Source organism: Chelonia mydas, chromosome 10 (genome assembly GCF_015237465.2).
Source record: "Chelonia mydas isolate rCheMyd1 chromosome 10, rCheMyd1.pri.v2, whole genome shotgun sequence".
Taxonomy (NCBI): Eukaryota; Metazoa; Chordata; order Testudines; family Cheloniidae; genus Chelonia; species Chelonia mydas.
The window spans coordinates 62,135,501-62,155,398 of NC_051250.2; the positions used below are offsets into that span (position 1 = coordinate 62,135,501).

General features: G+C 42.4%; 1 protein-coding gene across 4 annotated transcripts in view; it reads left to right on the forward strand.

Annotated features, from left to right (window-relative positions):
- GLDN (gliomedin) overlaps nt 1–19,433 on the forward strand; it is a 38,112-nt gene extending 18,679 nt beyond the window's left edge. For all 4 annotated transcript variants that reach the window (XM_043523391.1, XM_037911710.2, XM_037911712.2 and 1 more), the window contains 6 exons: nt 3,883–4,038; nt 5,200–5,319; nt 14,073–14,156; nt 14,250–14,375; nt 15,573–15,723; nt 18,052–19,433. In XM_043523391.1, the coding sequence (XP_043379326.1) occupies nt 3,883–4,038; nt 5,200–5,319; nt 14,073–14,156; nt 14,250–14,375; nt 15,573–15,723; nt 18,052–18,511 (1,097 nt within the window). In that variant the 3' untranslated portion in view covers nt 18,512–19,433. The remainder of the gene's footprint in view (nt 1–3,882; nt 4,039–5,199; nt 5,320–14,072; nt 14,157–14,249; nt 14,376–15,572; nt 15,724–18,051) is intronic.
- The last annotated feature ends 465 nt before the right edge of the window (nt 19,434–19,898 follow it).

Sequence of the window (19,898 nt, forward strand, 5' to 3'; positions counted from 1 at the left end):
AACTCCCGTTGACTTCACCAGCTTTAGACCAGTGCCACTCCATTGACTTCTATGGACTTACTCCTGATTTACACTATACTGAGAGGAGAATTTGGCCACAGTTGATATACTCTAGAGAGTATAGTACAGTCCTAATTAGAGAGAGAGAGAGAGAGAGAGATCTAATGCAGTTTAATTAAATCTTAGCATTTTCCACATGTAAATAATTATTATAACGGGAGTTGTGTTCTGTCATTGTAAGAGTTTTTCATTCCCCCCCCGGTCTGTGGCCCTGAGACCCCAGCTAGCCTTTGAAAAGGTTTCAGCAATTTGGGGAGACCCTGTCTTTATTATGTGTCACTGTGACAGCAGGCAGGTGTGCACTCAGTGTGTGAGTGGAATGGAGTGGTGGCAAGAATGCTGCTTTACTTCCATTCTCTCTATCTTGCCAATTTATATTGTAAGTTCTTTGGGTCAGTGACAGTCTCTTACTAGGTGGGGGTTACAGTGCCTAACACAGTGGGGTTCAGAGCTTGGTTGGGGCGTCTGGGCATGACCATAATATGAATAATACAAACACTTTGAAAACTTGGGGCTGGCCATAATAATAATAATAATACTTTGCACTACTGTTAATCCCCAAATGCCTCACAAAACAGATGTGTACACGAACACACAGGATAGGAGCTAGATTCACAAAGGAACATAGGCATGGCAACACTCAGCCAGGCAACACCTGACTTCTAGGCGCTTAGGAAATCATTGAGATTCACAACCTAGCATGCTGGCTTTTGTGAATCCCATTCTCAGGCACCTATCTCTCCCCAGTCATTGTATAAGGAGCCTTGGCTCCTGAGAATGGGATTCACAAAAACCAGCATGCTAGGCTGCTCCCTGTCTAAGCTAGGTAATGGGAGATGCTGAGGAGAGGAGTGTATCCTAAGTCCTGCCCTTCTCAGAGAGTTCAGTGCCAATGCCATTTGTGCAAGGAGGAGGACCTCTCTCATAACTTTCAGAGTAACAGCCATGTTAGTCTGTATTCGCAAAAAGAAAAGGAGTACTTGTGGCACCTTAGAGACTAACCAATAAATTGGTTAGTCTCTAAGGTGCCACAAGTACTCCTCATAACTTTCAGTATAGTGGGTAGGGAATATATGAGACTGCATGCGCGAGAGAGGGAGAGAGAGAGAGAATAAAGCTCTGTAGCCTGGTGGTTGGACTCATTTGGGATGTAGGAGACCCAGGATCCAGTCCCCGTGCTCCAATGACTTTCAGTTATTTAGCCACAGTGGAAAAGCTCCAACCGGAGACACAAATCACAAAGAGCCACAAATCAGAATATCCTCTGGCCCCATCCTTAGGATCTCTGTTCAAACCCTTTCTCCCACTCAGGTGGAAGGGGGACTTGAGCCAGGTGAGTGCCTGAACCAGCAGGCTAAGAGTTATGGGAGAGGCTGGGGTTCTTCTCTCGTCAGCTGTTTTGTGTGACGTTGCCAGTGGAGGCCTAATCCAGTAGGCAAGCATGCTTACCAGATTGGGCCTAGCAGGCAAGTTAGGTGGAGGAATGCCTGTATTCTCCCAGGTCCATGCATCATGCTGGGGCTGAGGCATCCAGACACCTAGAATGAGGCAGCATTGCGCATATGCAGAGGCACAAACATAGGCACCTAGGGAATGTTTACTGCAAAAATTTAGGCGCCAGCTGAGTTTAGGCGCCTACAGGTTTGGCAGCAGTTGTGTGAGGATTTTGTGAATTCCGGTGGGCCCTGATTCTGGGGTTTAGTCTCCTAAAGCAGCAGGTAGGCACCAAGTCCTTTTGTGACTCTAACCCTAACTGACTTGCTCAAGGCACACCCATGTCTGTGGCAGAGCTGGGAATAGACCCCAAGAGTCCCAGTCACCTTCTGTGACTGCTGAACACATTGACCTTGATTCTCTATTATGGCACTTCACACAAGTCTGGATGGTGGGGTACAAAGGTGGCTGAAAATCATGCTGTGCCCACCTGAGGGAGTGTGAAAGAGTGGCTGTTATCAGCCTGCCTCCTGCCCACTCACTGCAGCAGGGTCTGCTGTTAGCAGGCCAGTTTTTGGTTTTTGATCTCAGTTAGCAGCATCGGTATGTGACTGACAACACTTGAGATGCGAGTTAAAAATTGTGACAGCAGTCAGGGGTGCATTCCTCAGCGACCATGTGTCTCAGTCACAAACAGTACCAAGGGAGTTGGCATGACTGCCTTCCTTGTTGGCAGTCTCCGCAAAGTGGCCATTGATTGAATGGGCATGGAAGCTGAAGTGCCTTTGTTCTCCACCCCTTAGAAGCTATTGTCAGGTTGGTATGGGGAAGCTTGAACTGAAACTGCCTGTGTGGTACCAGTTCCATGGAAAAGCAGAAGACTTCAGTCTCCAGGGCTGAGATTTTAGCTCTTTTCAAAACATTTTGCAAGTTAGAAACCAGGGGTGAAATTTGGGCTCCATTGAATCCAGGGGTAGTTTCACTATTGAATTCAGTGGAGTCAGGAACTCTAAGTATATTCCCCATTTCACTGCATCATTTTAAATAGTTGAGTTACATGTAAAAAACCCGAGGTTCTCTACAATCAGTAGCCACCACCAACCCACATGATCCATTTCCAACTGACAGTGATTTATACATTTACAGCTCCAATGCTAGTACAGCTTTGGGGAAGAGGAAAAGAAGCAGACAGGACAAAATATTGGCACACGAATTGTGTACAAACCCGTCTTGTTCATTTTTTCCCCCTTACTGCAAAATGTGCTGATGAGGTTGCTGGGAGTCATAAGACTCAACAATATAAGATGTTGTTGAATATTTTACTCAATGGTAATCAGCTGCATAAAGTATGTGGACTGATCATGCTTGTAGCTAGTGTGGAGGCAGGATGAGGAGGCAGCATGAGGACATTACTAGGAAATGAAGGCTGTGCTCTGTCATGATGTCAGAAAAATAAAATGTGAAGAACACAACAAAGGTAATTTTACTAGAAAGGGAGAGGGCTTGTTTTCATTGGCACAAGTTATTAGTCTAACAACACAATGAGCGCAGTGTTGTCTTACAAGAAAGGCAAGCGGAGCTGTGTAGATGACTGTTTAATGCCCTGCAAATCATGGTCAGCATCTGTGAGATAAAAGAAGCATTAGGAGAAATTGTTTTCCTAAATGCTAGAAAAAAGTTAGGGATCAGGAAGGCTTCATTGGCTAACAGAAAGAGAAATGAAAGAATGAAAACAAAGTTTTGTGTGTGTGTGTGTATATGTATATCCATATAGGAAATGTTGTGTACGAAAAATAATGATGAAAGAAGGAACTGTGGACTAGGGGCTAGAGTAGACAGCTAGAGGTCAGTACTCCTGGGTTATATTCTAGTTCTGAGTGGGTGCTTGTCAAAGACGTTTCCCTCTTTTTCCTCCCCCAAGTGATAACAAACTTATGCTAGTGGACTTCAAGGTAAAATAATACTTACTTTTTTTTTTTTTAACCAAATACTCCCTCCTCACCCAGACACACTCAGGTCATTGGGTGCTGTGGATGCTTAGCACCTCAGAAAATCAGAACCTTGGTATCTCAAGCCAGGCTTGCAATATTAGTGAACGCTTCTGAAAAATGTAGCCTTTGGGCTTTATGCATCATATACCATGTATCCTAACACGTTTTATGGATAGTGTATATGATTTGGCTACAAAGCTATGTTAAATCATAAAAAAATGGCTCAAAGCCACAAAACTGAGGAAGTTCAGAGTGAAGAAAACAACTGGGCTGGTACGGCATAAATAATACATGATGTGAGTTTCAAAAATAGAGAGAAAGGTACGTTGACCTTAGGAATGACAGTCTTATAAATGTATGTACTCCCAGCCATGGCTAACAAACTTCTCATGCCTAGGTTTACCAGGACCAAAAGGTAATCCAGGAGAGAAAGGAGAAAAAGGAGACCCTGGTGAACTGGGCTTACCTGGCAAAGATGGGATGCCAGGAGGAAAAGGTGCAAGAGGAGCGAAGGGGGACAAAGGGGATGCAAACAATGACGTGATATCAGAAGGTAGGAGGAAGTACCCTTAAGATCTCTCCTGCAGCACAGAAATATGCAACACAATAAACTAGACTACCCTTCTCTAGTGCTGTGGTGTTCTCCAGGCCAGTGCAACACACTACCATTTATAGCAGTACTATCACGGTATTTCTACAGTACCTGCATTCGCGCTTTCGTTGTCTTAAACATAGTTGTCACTTGCAGTGACATTCCCACAGGCCTGCTGGGGCCTCAGGAGGTTCCAAGTAAAGAGGAACTGTAGCAGTTCTGTGGCATGGGCAATGGTGAGCAGGTGCACAGGAAGACTCTGCACACCCTGTGCTCAGCAGGGCTGCGCTGCATCCCACCCCTGGGCAGCCCAGCATGTAGGAGGGTTTTGAAGCAGGCTGGTAGAGCTGCCCATGGGATTATGCTCCCCAGCCTAGTGTAGTTCCCCACAAAAGCCTTTTTACTCAGGTTTTGGGCTGAGAGATGTGTGAATTTCATCCTTGTCCAGTACATTTTCACATAGTAAATTTCCTCCTACTCTCTCACAGTGTAGTTTTTTCCTATTAGAAAATGACAGGCAGATTTCCACCCAGGAATGCATGCAGGAAGCCCATTGGCAGCTACAAATAAATGCTGCCTAAAATTATAGCACTGTAGCCTCTGATGCTGAGAGCTCAGAAACAAAGTGATATAAGGCAACCCTGCTTTAAATTAAAGCTCAGTGTTCTCTCCATTCTTCCATTGTTGCTGTTCCCCAGGCACTGCAAGGACCTGGAAACCAGTTTATTTGTGACAGTGGGACAAGCACCAAGCTTCTTTAAAAAACTGGGTGCTATTAAAATCGATGTCTGTCAAGAGCAGACAGGATACCTAGTGTTGCTCTGTCACTGCAAAGCCATTTGCTCCCTTGTAAACACAAACGAGGAGAGGTCTCTGTTTGGGAATAGACAAGCATTCAGCTTGTTACTCCTGCAGTAGATATCACTGCTGGATGGAACTCTAACCAGCTCTGTATCTGCTGAAGCAGGCCGCTGTGCTGGGATCATTTCCAGGCATGGGTAGGGGCTTTAGTTCCTGCAAGCCTCTCTCAATACATCAGATCCAATGCATAGAGTGTCCCCTGCTGAGAGGAGGTCTATTCACCTGCAGCAACTGTAATCGTCTATTCTGCTTTCTACCTAGGTGCAAAGGGGGAGCCAGGGCCCCCAGGACCCCCAGGGCCACAAGGTCCTCCCGGGCCACCAGGGAAGCGCAAAGCAAAATCCCAGGTTCAGGAGAACATGTACAGCAGCAAGTGCACAGGTCAGTGTTGGTGTCTGGGGTATCCTCCATTATTCTCATGCTTTCCTTTATAGCAGGTGCAGGATTACACCTGTTATAGGGCTCCATTTCCACTAAGCACTTAGGTGTGTGCTTAACTCTGCTAGCTCCAGTGAGACTACTCACATGCTTAAAGTTAAGAAAATACATAAGTGCCCTGGCCAAGATGAGGCTGTAATCAGTCTCTATGACAACCCCATGCTTTCTCACCCTCACTCCTTTCTCGCTGTGGGGCTGCACATTTCCATGTGGTGTTCTCTGCTGGATGGAATAAGGGTGGAACATAAGTGAAATCTCTGAATTACGAGAGGATGGGGATTCAAGAGTTAACTCCCAAGAAGGGTAACTCAAAAACAACACGTCAAATATCAATAGTGTGTGCTATGGGAGGGAAAGGCTCTGAGAAAGCTGAATGAAAATAACAGTAAAAATTTGAAAATATTTGAAAATAGGTGTTGGGGGTTTTTTTTGTTTTTGTTTTTGTTTTTACAAATTTTTGCTAAACTTTTGTCTTTTAAATGCCAATCTTAAATATTCATGTGGTGTATGTATGTGTGCAGATATTAACTGTGTAGTGAAATGCCTACTCAGCTGCTGAATTGAGTTAGACTTGAAGAACTTTTGATGCTGGAGGAGAAGGTAGTGCCACCCTCAGAGACTGCATGTCCAAAAGAAATGAACATGGGGTAGGGTTATGTCCTGATTTTATAGGGACAGTCCCGATATTTGGGGCTGTGTCTTATATAGGTGCCTATTACTCTCTACCCCCTGTCCCCATTTTTCACACTTCCTGTCTGGTCACCCTAACATGGGACTTTGCATCAGGAGCTCCTGAGTTCTATTTCCACCTTTCGTGGTCACTGGTCATAAAAATATTGTACAGATATTATTTAGGTAGGTCTCGTGCACCTCCAGGAGATACAACTGATTCCATTTTGTAATTACTTTGGGGAAATATCATTGATTCCATGGTACAGCTAGGAGAACTTAGGCTCGACTGGGATGGGTGATTAGCCCAACATCACATGGCAAATAATTGTCAGAACCAGCATGTAAAGCCAAGTCTTCCTCCCTCAGCCGAAAATGGGGCTTTTTACCCAGTGTGCAGGGGCTCAATGGGCTGAGGTGTCACCCGTAGTTTGTAATTCTTTTAAGCTCACAAGAGGCAGTGTATACATGACAAATGTGTAACAATGGTACTTCATGCTCTTCGTTTATGTAATACACTCCTTGCCATTGTTCTCTGTCCTTAGTCACAGTAGCATATGATAAACAAAGCCTTTATCCATGTTTTATAAGATAACTCTTTTCTCAATCAAAAATAGATTGAAATTATGCCTCATAGCTGAAGTATATTTAAATCTCTGGAAGAGTTCCTCTTCGCTATGCTTGACCAGTGTCCTATCAATTAGCATTCTTCCATTTATCCTCTTCTCCACCAGAAAACTAGCAGTAAACAACTTGCTCTCTACGCAGCAGGAGTATTTCGTAAAAAAGTTGACAGTTATAAATGTGCTGAGCATCTTGCCACCCCACTAGAGTTTAATACAGGAATAAGATATTAGTATTCTTTTCAGCTAAGCACTTTTGTGGGAAGGAAGGGTTGGTGTCAACATGTTATGAAAGAATGTATTAATATCTATTATTGCCTGTCTAAACTAAATGCTTCCTTTTGTGCTTGGCATTTTAAACTGGCTTTCTGGATATATTTGAATGTCTTCTTTTTGTATATTTAGGAAGGAGATAGTTTTTAATAAAGAGAATGAGGTGTTTTATTGGGTATTAGCATTTGCCTTTGAAAATAATCACTGTCTAAGTACTGAGTGTTGTTGTTTTGAGGGACCAAAGTTTTTTCAAAAGTGACTATTGATTTTAGATATTTCAGTTTTTGGGTGCCCAATTTGAGACATGGACAAGGAGCATGTTGCTCAGAAAGTCCTAAGCACCCACCCTCTGGAAATCAGGCCTTTTAAGCTGTCTCCAGTTGAAATCACTCATTATTATTTAAACTCTCAGCCACGATCATCACAGGACACTCCTGTGGAAAAAAATGGCAGAAAATGAAATTTTAAGGACCCAGTTCTAGTCATTTCCACATCCTGGAAGAGAATGAGCCAAATTTTGCCAGTGGAGAGTTGGCACAATTAGAAGAGCTGGAGGTGATGACTAAGAGACTCAAGCAGATGGGTGCTGGAAGCAAGACAATGTACTGTGATAATCCTAAAAGATCTCAGCTCAGAATAGCCACAGGATAAGGAAAGTAGAGAGAAGATACTACAAAACCATCACATTTGTCTTGCTTAGTCGCTTTTGGGAATGCAAGCAAACTTTTCCTCTTGGATCCTCATAATGAACCCTGCTGTCCTGTTTTCCCTACATGCACAATACGTCCACTGAAACCAATGAATATTTCAGGCTTTATAGCAACAGTTGAAATCTTCCTAGTGGATCTGGGAAGAATTTTGCTGAGCAGATGATGTCCCTGTTTAACGAGATCAAAGTAGTCCACCCCAAACCCCATCCGAAGATAAATGCTGTAATTGCTATGTGGAGATGCAGAAGAAGGTGAATTTAATAATGACTAATGGAAATAATCTGTGAACATGCTTAGTAAAGTGGGTTTTCTTTTTTAGTTTTGTAGTTTAGCTCAAAGGTGAATGTCACATTAACTTGATGCTGTCATTAATGTTGAAGCATGTGGAGCTGTCATTAGATCTCACCATTAATACTGGATTTCATATTCTAGTAATTAGGGTTGCAGTGGGAACATGGTGTTTTTTCAGCATTCAGGACAGAGCTCTTGATAGTTGTTGGGAGTAATGCTCTCGGTTTCATCTTGTGCCATTTCAGCTGCTGTAGCCCTTTACCTTGCTTTGTCTGCTGTGTCTACCATATAATTTATCTAGTGAAAGGAAGATAACTGGGGAAGTGAATATTAACAGCCATTAGCAATGTCAGCCTTAGGTTAAAGGACTTCAGGTGAACCAAGGCTAGTACGTGCTTTAGAAATATATATGTAGTTTTTCTCACTGTGATTCTGCAGCATTTGCTAGGATGAAAATGCACTTCTTATTATGAGCTGTCGCTGTAAGTAGTTAACGGAGTTAGTATCAAACAGAATATGTTTCAATCTCTTCTTTTCTCTTTCTTTTATTATCCATGATCTGATAGTACCGATCAAGAAGCAGAGTCCCATTGTGCTAGGCATTGTACCGAGAAGTGACAAAGACAGTCTAATAACTTCAAGTATAGGTATCAGACAGGAGACAACAGGTGGACTAAACAGACAAATGAGGTGAGAGGATTAGGTAACAATAAAATGAACAGTTTAGCAGAAGTCTGACTTCAACTTGAAATATAGAAACACAGGAATAAACAGATCAGAATAATGGGCCGTCTAATCTGGTATCCTGTCACCAATCTGATGCCCCATCCAAGGTCCTTCGGAGGAAGATGTAGTACCCTCCCAAGGTACGGTTTTGCAATGTCATGCCTACAGAGGGAGTTTATTTTTAACCACGGCAATTCATGGTTAGTTTATGTCCTGAAACATCAGGGTTATATTGAGATAGTAAACATTTTTATCCTAGCTAATGTAACTCTGTATATTTTTTAATCTGTCCATTCTTTTTTGAATCCTTAACAGCTCTTGGCCTCTATAATATCTTGTGGCAGTGAGTTCCACACGTTAATTGTGCACTTTTTATATACAGTATAGGCTTTACTTTACTAACTCTTGACACAATAATCACAGATTCCGTATCTTGTTTTTGTTAGCACAATGTGAATACAACATTGCAATTTAGAGAAACGGCCGCCTTTCAATCCACACAGTGTTTCTGGTAAAACATTGATAGTTTTGATCAATTTTGCAAAACACTTCATACTATCACTGGCTGTCCATAGGTCCCTTACCCTGCCAGCACATCTGTCTAGTAAACATATATATGTGCTAACTTAATAGTTTAACTAACTAAACTAACTTGTTACATTTAGTGTCCCAAAAAGGAACCAGAAAAAGACAACTTGAAATTAAGACGATGGTTTCAGATGCTAATACAGATACTAAAAAGAATCTAGTTAGCTAATATTTTTAAACAATTAATAAAGGAAACTTGATTTCCTCAGAAAGAAGACAATAACTAGTTAGGAAATGCATCTCCGAGCATGTTTTGTACTAATAGTGTTAATGTCATTAACTGTTTAAAAAACTCTGACCAAACACACAACTCCCCACCCCCATCCCTCCAAAAACAGTGGTTTTAGTGTCATATAAACTCTATTAACCTCAGACAGAATATTTTATGGTCAGAATATACAGGGTGCTAATCTTTTTTGGACAAGGTAAGAAATGAAAATTCCAAATGGCAGATTCTCAAGCTGTGGTTTATCTCAAAGTGCAAAATATCTTTTAGTCTTAGCTGCTTTTGGTTTCTTTCAGCTAAAAGTTCATGGAGAATATAACTATTCTCAAACCCAAATACTGCACTCAACTTCATCAGGAACACTGACCTGGTCCTTGACTGTTCCAGTCTCAGATAAACTGCCGTCTAGGAGAGCTGCTTGTACAGTTAACTACATTAATTAGAATTAGTCTGGGAAGCATAAACTTCAGGGGTGTAATTTCTTAGCTCTGGGGAGCTTTTGACATGAGAATTTCAAAAGATGATCAAATCCTATGTATCTGGCTCCCAGTGACTGGCAAGTACAAGATACAATATTATTCAAAACTAGCCATTCTGCTTCTTGCGAAGGGTTCAGCAAAGACAAACGTCTGTGTTGAGATATTAAAACTCTTTATTAGAGTATTCAAAACATGGAGGAGGCTGAGATGTTGTGCTGTCTTGGTTAATATGGTAGAGACAGAGATGTTCTATTCTCACTTTTTTACCGACTTCCTGTATGACCTTGGGCAAGTCATCGAACCTGTATCCCAGGGGTGGGCAAACTATAGCCCGGGGACCACATCCGGCCCTTCAGATATTTTAATCTGGCCCTTGAGCTTGGGCCAGGGAGCAGGACCTGGGGCTTGCCCCACTCCGGTGCTCCAGCCGGAGAGCGGGGATGGGGCTTGCCCCCGCTCTGCACGTGCCATGGCTCTGCGCGGCTCCCGGAAGCAGTGGCATGTCCCCGCTCTGGCTCCTAGGGGACTCCGCACGCCGCCCCCACAGCTCCCATTGGCTGGGAACTATGGCCAGTGGGAGATGCAGGGTTGGCGTCTGCAGATGGGGCAGAGCACAGAGCTGCCTGGCCGCGCCTCCACGTCGGAGACAGAGGGGGGACATGCTGCTGCTTCCAGGAGCTGCTTGAGGTAAGTACCACCTGGGGCCTGCACACCTGACCCCCTCCCGCATCCTAACCCCCTCCCCCAGCCCTCATCCCCCTCCTGTCCTCCAAACCCCTTGGTCCCAGCCCAGAGCACCCTCCTGTACCACCAACCCCTCTACCCCACCCCAGAGCCTGCAGCCCCAGCTGGACCCCTCACACCTGCACCCCAACCCCCTGCCCCAGCCCGGAGCTCCTTCCTGCACCCTGAACTTCTTATTTCTGTCCCCATCCCAGATCCCACACTCCCAGCCAGAGCCCTCACCCCCTCCCGCACCCCAATTCCGTTTCATGAGCATTCATGGTCCCCCATACAATTTCCATACCCAGATGTGTCCCTCGGGCCAAAAAGTTTTCCCACCCCTGCTCTATCCTTCCTCCATCTGTACAGTGAAGGTAACTCTAGTTACCCTTTTTGGCACAGTACTTTGACATCATGGGATGAAAGGGGCTGTATAAGGATTACTAGAGTCTGGCTGTGGACACTGATTTCCAAAAGCCACATCTGGATTGAGTTGTTGGGTCTTTTTTGAGATGGGATGTCTGTGCATCTGCTCTCAAGGGTGGACAGCTCTGACCTCATCACCCAAAACCAGAATCCCTATGCCCTTTGTAAAAGGGTGGGGTAAAGTATGATTTCATTTGCTCATTTTGTATCAGAAATCCTCCAGGTTGTGCTGCACCAGAGGTGGGAGTGAGGGGCATGCCAGAGGAAAGAGCGAGAAGCACTGCAGGGGAAATGGATCAGTTAATCTATTTCTTCCTTCCAGAGCGTCAAGCTGCAGTTGCATGCAGTTCAACCAATGCACTGTTTTAATGTAATATTTGTATTACCTTGATGCCCAGGAACCTCAATCAAGGCCCCATTGTGCCGGGTACTGTATGAACAGCTAACAAAAGACAGTCCCTCCCGCAAAGAGCTTGCAACTGACACATCAAACAGGATAAAATAGTGAACAAAACAGATCAACAGGGTGGCATGGGTTGGGAGAATGGCGTTACAATGAGCTTGGGCGACCTCCAGCCGTGCTAAAGTAAAAACAGAACTGGGAACTGTTCCTTAGAGAGGCTCTCTGTAAGTGAATCAAAAATGGGTCATAAATTGGTGCTGAAAAGGCAGCTGTGGCTTTGCAGAATAAGTAAAGGAGCCTGAATAGTTTAGGGAACATTACAAAAGAATATTTAAAAAAAACAACAACAGAGTTCTTTCCAATAGGAAAATGTTTCCAGCTTTGTCTCTATGGTTTTCTTTCTATGAACTGCTTTTCGGGGGGGAAGGATACATAGTGCATAAGCTCTCTTCCTCCTCCCCATTGTTTACAATTAAGAAAAGAAGCAGTGTAAGACGGCTGCCCCATGTTCTGTCAGCACTAAGCCAAGCTCTGGTGTGCATTAGTAGAGGTACTCTCATTAAAGGCAGGAATGGGACTGAGCCTGCTGCCCGCTGAGGAGACCCCCTCTTGTGGTTTGTAGCTGTTTTACATGTGAGTTTATCAGCCTCTAGTGTTCCCAAACAAACATTCTTCATCATATCAACGGACAAGTTGGACAGCTGCCTGCCGTCTCATCTGCCTCACCTGTAACGGTGCCGCACATGCTCCCTAGCAACTCACAGCAAGGCATTTACATTTCTGTTGTTTAACAAAATTATGTAGTCCCAAAGTAGACTGATAGGCTGAAAACTTTTAAGGAGGGAAACAAAACCAGCCCAACCATCCTATCAGGGTAACGAAGGGAATAAAGGCTGCAGTGGTAGTGAACACTCAAATGAGTTCCCCTGTAAGTCAAGTTGTATATTTCACTGCATAGTCCAAGGCAGACAGAAAGGTAGAGTGTGAAGATTTTAGAAATCGAACCCTCTGCTTCTTCTGTAGGGGTGGAATCAGCACTTCTTTCCTCTTCTATTGCTTTTCACCCTAAAACCAGAGATTTTCGTCTATAGGGGCCCATCTGGCTCAGAGAGATCAATCAATACAATCAAATGTGGTAGGAACTGGCTCAGAAGTGTACAGCTTCAAAGTACTACACAAACACGTTACATCCACCCCATAGGTAGATAAGGTGGAGACCATTATCTTGTTCTTTGATTCTCGTCTGTCAGCTCAGCAGAGACAATGGGTCTGAATGAAATCTCTCCACCACTTTCTGTCTTGTGCCAGCATCACTGCTTCAGCTGGGGACAGTTATAGAGAAGCCAAATAACTTAGACAAGGCCATTGAGTGAGCCAGTGGCAAAAACATGATTAGAATTCATGGATTCATAGCTCCAGTCCTGTGCTCAGTCCACAAGATTGTGCTGCTTCTCATGACACTAACCTAATGTCAGCAAGATGTAATTCCATGTGGAGGAACAGAGTTTGGGGCTCTCTCTGGGTTTGTCTACATGGTGCTTTAGTCTGCCCCAAAGAGATGTAAATATTAGTCTGCACTAGCGTGATGCACTCTAACTGTCCCATGTAGACCATTCTGGCATCTACTAAAAGTTCCCTTGTGTGTGTTAATGTAGTCCTGTTTCAACCAGTACTGTTAGTGTGCATTAGTGAACTTTCAGTGTGCATCAGTAGGGTCCACATGGACCAGTTAGTGCATGACATGCTAGCATGGACTAAAATTTACACCCCTCTGATGTGGACTAAAGCACAGTGCAGACAAGCCCTCTGACTCCTTGCTCCCACGAAGGTCTGAGGAAGACTTTCTTATTTGTAAAAGGGAGAGACTGCATATAAGATGTTGCTGCATCAGGTATGAGAACTGTGGAAGCATAAGGCTCTGGCTGCAGCTTTGCACACATACACCTAGGGACAATATGCCATACTGGAGCAGATTGAAATCTGTGGAAGGGCGTATGTGTGAACAGAATTGCTTTTTATATTGAAATAGTGGGGAGGGAAGACTTTCCCCATGTCTGGCTTCTACGCCTGTCTTATTATTGGATGCATTACTAGCCACTTATGTGTATTTTTAAATGTAAGGATTTGTTTGACAAGTGCAAAAAGTATTTTAATTTGGTTAATCGACATGTTTAGCTTAAAGAAAGCAAGAATTATTGTTTTAAAGTGTGATAAACATGGAAGCCACACAGCATATGATAGTGTTATTATCCCCAAACTTATCTTTATAGCCAACTTTATAAAATTGCAATTCTCAGTTTTGACACAACCTTAACAAGTGACAAATGGAGGCGGATAAGTATTAAACTGAATGCTCTGTATTTCATATTCCACGCTTTTTTTTTTTTTTTTTTTTGCTTTTAAGAAATCTTGATATATAAGAAACACAGGGGCAGATCCTCAGCTGGTATAAATTGTCACAGTCCATGCACTTCAGTGGAGCAGTTTACACCAACTGACAATGTGCCCCAGATCTGTCAAACCTATTCAGAGGTTTTGTTTTCTGTCCCCCAATTTTAGGTGAGACATGTGCCATACCAAACGATGACACGCTCGTAGGAAAAGCTGATGAGAACACCAATGGGTACCACCCAAAAAAAGCTGGTAACTTATTCTAAACATGATGCACTGTTAAAGTCTACTGTTTACTTGCGGAGGTTGGGGGTGATCCAAATTTATTTTTCTCTTTGCTATTAGAATGCATCATTAAATCAATAGGAAGCCCCACTGAGATGGGTAAGATACAGCAAACATTTGGAACGTGGATGAGGGAACCTGCAAATAGAAGTGATGAACGAATTTGGCTTACGATGCATTTTTCAGGTACCATGGATATAATTGTGGATAGATTGCTCCTATATTGCTTTTTTCCTTTTTTCAGCCAAATCAGTATTTTTAGAAATATAGGTGTGTAAAAACCTGTAATGAGTGAAAGTGAGCTTTAGTGGGGAGGTCTGTTGCCCCACAGGTTGAAAAGCCAGGAGCAGTACTGCACAGTGGAGGTTATTTTTAAACCCAAGTAGTATAATTTTTTCTTCTTATAAACTAGAGCTGGAACAGTCCTCGTTGTCTGCCTAATAATTTATTATAACCTTTTAAAAGGCCTTTGTGCCTTAAATGTGCCACAGCATCAATGACTTTCTCCTGTGACTTCCCTACCTTGGCTCACAGGGTCATGTGACCCCACCTTAGCCAACAGAAGAGTTCTGGAAGAACAGCAACAAACTTGAATCAGTGTGAGTGGAGGGAGGCCTCAATTTTTCCAAGTCTCGGTCACATTTTTTTGAAAACTTCATCTGCTTTCATAATATATCTGGACACACCTATTGGAGCCTCAGGAAAGGTATTCGCTAGCACTGCTTGGAAAATGTGGAAGGGAGTTTCTTTGGAAAATTTTGACTTTTCAGTGGAAAGAGGAAAAATTTTGGCTGAAAACCAAACATTTTTCAGCTGAACTGCTTTTGGGCTTTGACCAAAAAAATTTCACAAAAAAATTTAAAAAAATTGTGGAAAGCAGAAAGTTTTGCAAAAAAATTCCTTCATTTGAAAAATCCAATTTTCTGTCAAAATAGTTTAAAGGGAAAGTTTTCAACCAAGCCTAATTTTAATGTGTCTTATTTTTGTTCATTTTTACATCAATCCTACCATTTCCCTGTGACTTCAGTTTCCTAAATTGTGGCTCATAAGTTTAAGGGTTTAAAAAAATTGGGAAAAAAAAGAGAGAGAACAGGAAAAACATGGAAATGGGCTGGATTCTGAGTGACCTGGGTCCCAGTCCACTGTTGGAGAATCCAGATGCTTCCGCAATACAAACATTGAATAATAAACACAATAATTTGGTCTTAGATGGAGCTTTGTCTCTGGGTTTTTATGTTCCAGCACTCTGAGAAATGTTAAAAAATGTGGCTATGATTGGCAGGAACTTGATTCTGATAGAATTGTATCTGGATGAGAGTAGAGATGTCAGATAGTTCAGTAAACCAACTGGCTGGTTTTCTTTCCTGTTTTCCCTCCTCTAAGGAAACATCATAAAAGAATATGAGAATGCAAATGCATTGCTGAATGACAGCTACAGGATCATTAGCCTCCCGGGGATCTTTTATGGATGTGGCCATGTGATATATAACAACTGTCTATACTATCAAAAAGGAGGAACCAGTACCATTGTGAAGTAAGTCAAAGATTAGCCTGATGGCAGCTTTGCATTCCCCTGGTTGGAAGGCACAAGAAGTAATGAGAACAGGGAACGTGAATGGAGATTAAAATGGCAAAGATGAACTTCAGTGGGAAACCCCCCAACATTTTTGGTAATACACTCTGTTCTCTGTGTCTACATGTTCTGTAGTATCTTTGGGTTTCTTTTGGGATTATGGGTGGAAGGAGAGGGTGGATAGGAAGGGTAGGTGAATGGATAGTGGTATCTAACTCAATGGATAACTAGTTCTCCATTAGCTGCTACTAGAAATGGCCACCAAATTCAGAGGTGGAGCCCACAATGTGTGACAGGAGAATCAGTTGTCAACAGGCTCTCATCTTATAACTTGTATTGTTCTGACAAATTTAGACCCTGAGCCTGCAGTTGGACCCCTGCTCTGGGTATAATCCCACTGAAGTTAGTGAGGCTCTAACTGGGGAGTGGAGGTCTAATGGTGGGATCAGGGCACAGAAAAAGCATGTGAGAAAGAAAGCAAGGAAATGAATCAGTCTTTACAAACATTAACTATTTTGAGCTAGCTAGATCTTCATCCTAGGGGCAAGCCCTGCTGCTTCAGCGGTGCAAAAAGGTCTCAAAGCTGTGTAAATTAGAGCACTCATACGGAAGCCCTACCTTATGCTAGGGACTGGTTCAGCCCCATGACTGGGGGAAGTGGACAGGTGGCTTAGAGCCTCCCTTTCCCACTTAGCTGGCCCCAAGAAAGTTCAGCCCACTGTCTTGATCGTCTGTTGTTTCAGACACCCCCCTGGATCATGTTAATCACGTCACGTAATTATGAAATGTAGGACACAGTGCAACTTGCCTTTGGCACAGGAGCTTCTTGGCATGCCAGGCCTTCTTGCTGAGTTGGCACATATGCATGGCAGTGCAATAGGTCAGTCACAAAGTCACATGCAATCTAGTGCTTCTAGTAGTGGTCTCTAACTTGTGCTGAGCATGGACTGCCATGTACCAGTACTCAGGTGGCAGGTGATTACAAGGCAACGTGGTGAGCCCGCAAGCTCCCTTGTAGAGTGCCGACTTCACAATGTTATTGCACATAATTAGAAAGTTGCTATGGCTTTCCCACCCCACCTCTGCTAGGTCTGAACCTGGAACTGCACATGCCACCACATCTGTGCCTTGTTAGTTTTTACTGAGGAGTTGGGCAGACAGTGCTAATCAAAAACAAAATTCAGCCTTGTGGGAAGAGCCAAGCAAATGGACTTCAAGGACAAGTTAAAGATTCCAACTGCTTTCAAGTTTCCGGCTGAGTCTCTGAGATCTGAGCCAAAAACACCATTGTATTTTGAAGTTTCTCCCCAGGCAGGTGTGTATCTCTGGCACCTAATCAAAGGGATACAGTGAGAAAAGATTGTGAACTGGTTGCTGGGATCATACATTGTTTGTTCTGCCAAAGACGCTTCCAGTTCCTTGCACCTTAAATGTTCTCAGACTTTGTTACCTGAACCACCTTGACTTATCTTGACAATGTAATATGATAGGGTACCGACTGCTAAGAGATGGCCTTTCTATTATCAACCGCACTTTTCAGTTATTAGTACCTCAGGCAGAAATTCTACTTCCATGCAGAATAGATTGGCAAAGTCTTCAGTGGACTTCACAGAGTCTCTAGCTCTTCTCCCTTTTGGGTTATAGAAAGTTCTTCTTGTGGGGGGTTATAGTTTTATGTGAGGGACTCAGTGTAGGGGGAGCTGGCTGGGGGATGTTGCGAATGTTGCTTTGTTGGAAAAACCTTATCAAAGGACAAGGTTTTGCAGCATTTCCAAAAGTTATCAAACTCTGGATTTGTCTCATCTCCTCTGGCAGCCTTTCCAGGGGCAGATCTCCTCTAATGAGAATGTTTTGTCCCTTTCTCTCATGTGCTTCATTCCAGAAAAGATCTTCAGATACCAAACCAGAACTGGGGGTGGCAGCTTACAGGGCACAAATCTAAAGGATAGAGATGGGAGTGTTGGGTGCCGGTTTGTTATGATGCTCTCACCAGACATCCAGAGAAGACAGATGAAGGATTATTAACTGTTTTGATGGGATTATCATGGTATTTATTTAAACTCGGAGAGGATGCAAGCACAAGCAGTATGATATGAGCACACACAATTATTTTTGTCAGGAAATCCTAAACACTTTGAGCAAAGGTTTTGTCCTGTTTTTAAAAAATTATAAAGGAAAGGCAGTTCTTCCCGAGAGACATCTTCATTACTAAGAATTTACCCAAATTATGTATGTATGAAAAGCAAATTCTTAAACCAGCATCTTAAATATTTATTTTGTTTCTTTCAGATTTGAGCTTGATACAGCATCATTCAGAACCCTGACAATTGAAAATGCCTTACACGATGGTCGCCACTACCTCTTTTCTAACTCCAAGACGTACTTCAACGTGGCAGTGGATGAAAAGGGTCTTTGGATTATCTATGCCTCAATTATTGATGAAACTATCATTGTAGCACATATTGACGAAGAGACATTTTCAGTCGTTCAACATATCAACACTACATACCCCAAGTCCAAAGCTGGCAATGCATTCATAGCATGTGGAGTGCTATATGTTACTGATACTAAGGATCTGAGGGTAACTTTTGCTTTTGATTTGTTGAGAGAGAAGCAAATAGATGCAAACTTTGAGTTAAGAGTGGCACAATCTGTTCTTGCTATGCTTTCCTATAGTCTAAGAGATAGAGACTTGTATACATGGGAGAATGGCTATTTAATGCAATACCCTGTACATTTTGACAGCTGAATGCTATTTTAAAATGATACACCATGCTGGCCATATTAGGCTAAGTAGGTTATTTAAAGCTATATCTTATACATCTCCTCCCTTTAGTATACACACATATTTTCTATCAAAGGTTAGTGGTTGTTTGTGTGTGCATAAAGGGGAGACCAGATCCCTTTGTGTCATTTAAATATACTTAGGCAGTTCTTGGCTTTATAGAGAAAGAGCTGTGTGTTAGAAACTTATTTTTGTTTTTTCCCTACCATGCAGGCCATAATTATATCTACTGTATACTGATTAGTCTACAATACTATGTTCAATAGGGTCTGTTTTTACTCTTAATTTGCAATTACTGTCTGCAATTATCTTCTAGTCAGTGATTATAGTTTAGTACAAATGTCTAAACAATGTTTACAAATAAGCTTCTTTGTATCATTTGCATTTAATATTTTGCATCAACTCTGAATTTTGTTTAGTTGCGGTATTTTTTTAAAAATTGATGTACAGTGATTAAAATGATCAGGAACAGTAATTTTTGTACTTAAGTAAATACCGTAAAGACCAAAGTAATAGTTTATTAAAAACTCATTCCATATTTATAAGTCAAAACAGAAAATAGAAAAAAGCAAGCATCCTGAAATTTGACAAATCTGGCTAACTACCAAATAACCGAAAAGCAAATAGAGAGGTGATGTAAATGATTCCTAGTGAAATGTGAACTTAGGTATTCTGTGGGAGGAGGTGCTACAACAGGAAATGTAGTCAGGGCAGATGAAGCTCCTTTTATTTAACTTTTTTTGATTGCTTATCTTGATCTAACCTCATCTTTCTCACCATTTTATGGACATGTAACTTGCCCTACTATGCTTCCAACAAATTTGGCCCAAATTTACACAAAACTCCTAGTCACAAATGAAGACTGTACCGTTGGATTAGCATATTGTAGAAAAACCAACAACCTAAAACTTTGAATGAGAGTGAATGTACTGGTCAAAGTGCTTGTTGATGAAACTGGTTGTCCTGCTTTAGTCTTGGATTGCATTCAAATAAATGATAGTTGCAGCTAAGAAAATATAGCCAGGAACTTTTGATCTTGATCACTAGGAAAAATGACATTTTAGAGGCTGGAAGGGATTAAGTTTGTTTGGCCTTGAAGAATAATGTATTTAATAGTTTGACTACTAGCAACTAGACTATGTAGCTTTTTGTTTAAATTACTATGTTTGAAACTCTGCTCCACTTCCTATTGCTTGAGCCTGATTCGTCACTGGCTTGAGCCCTGCATAGTCATGTAGTCACACTTGTGCAAAGTGGGTGTAATATGTTAGCACATTAGAATGGTAGTATTTAACACCCACTTTTAAATGGGTAGAAATGACAGTGCAAGGCAGATGCGAATCAGGCCTTT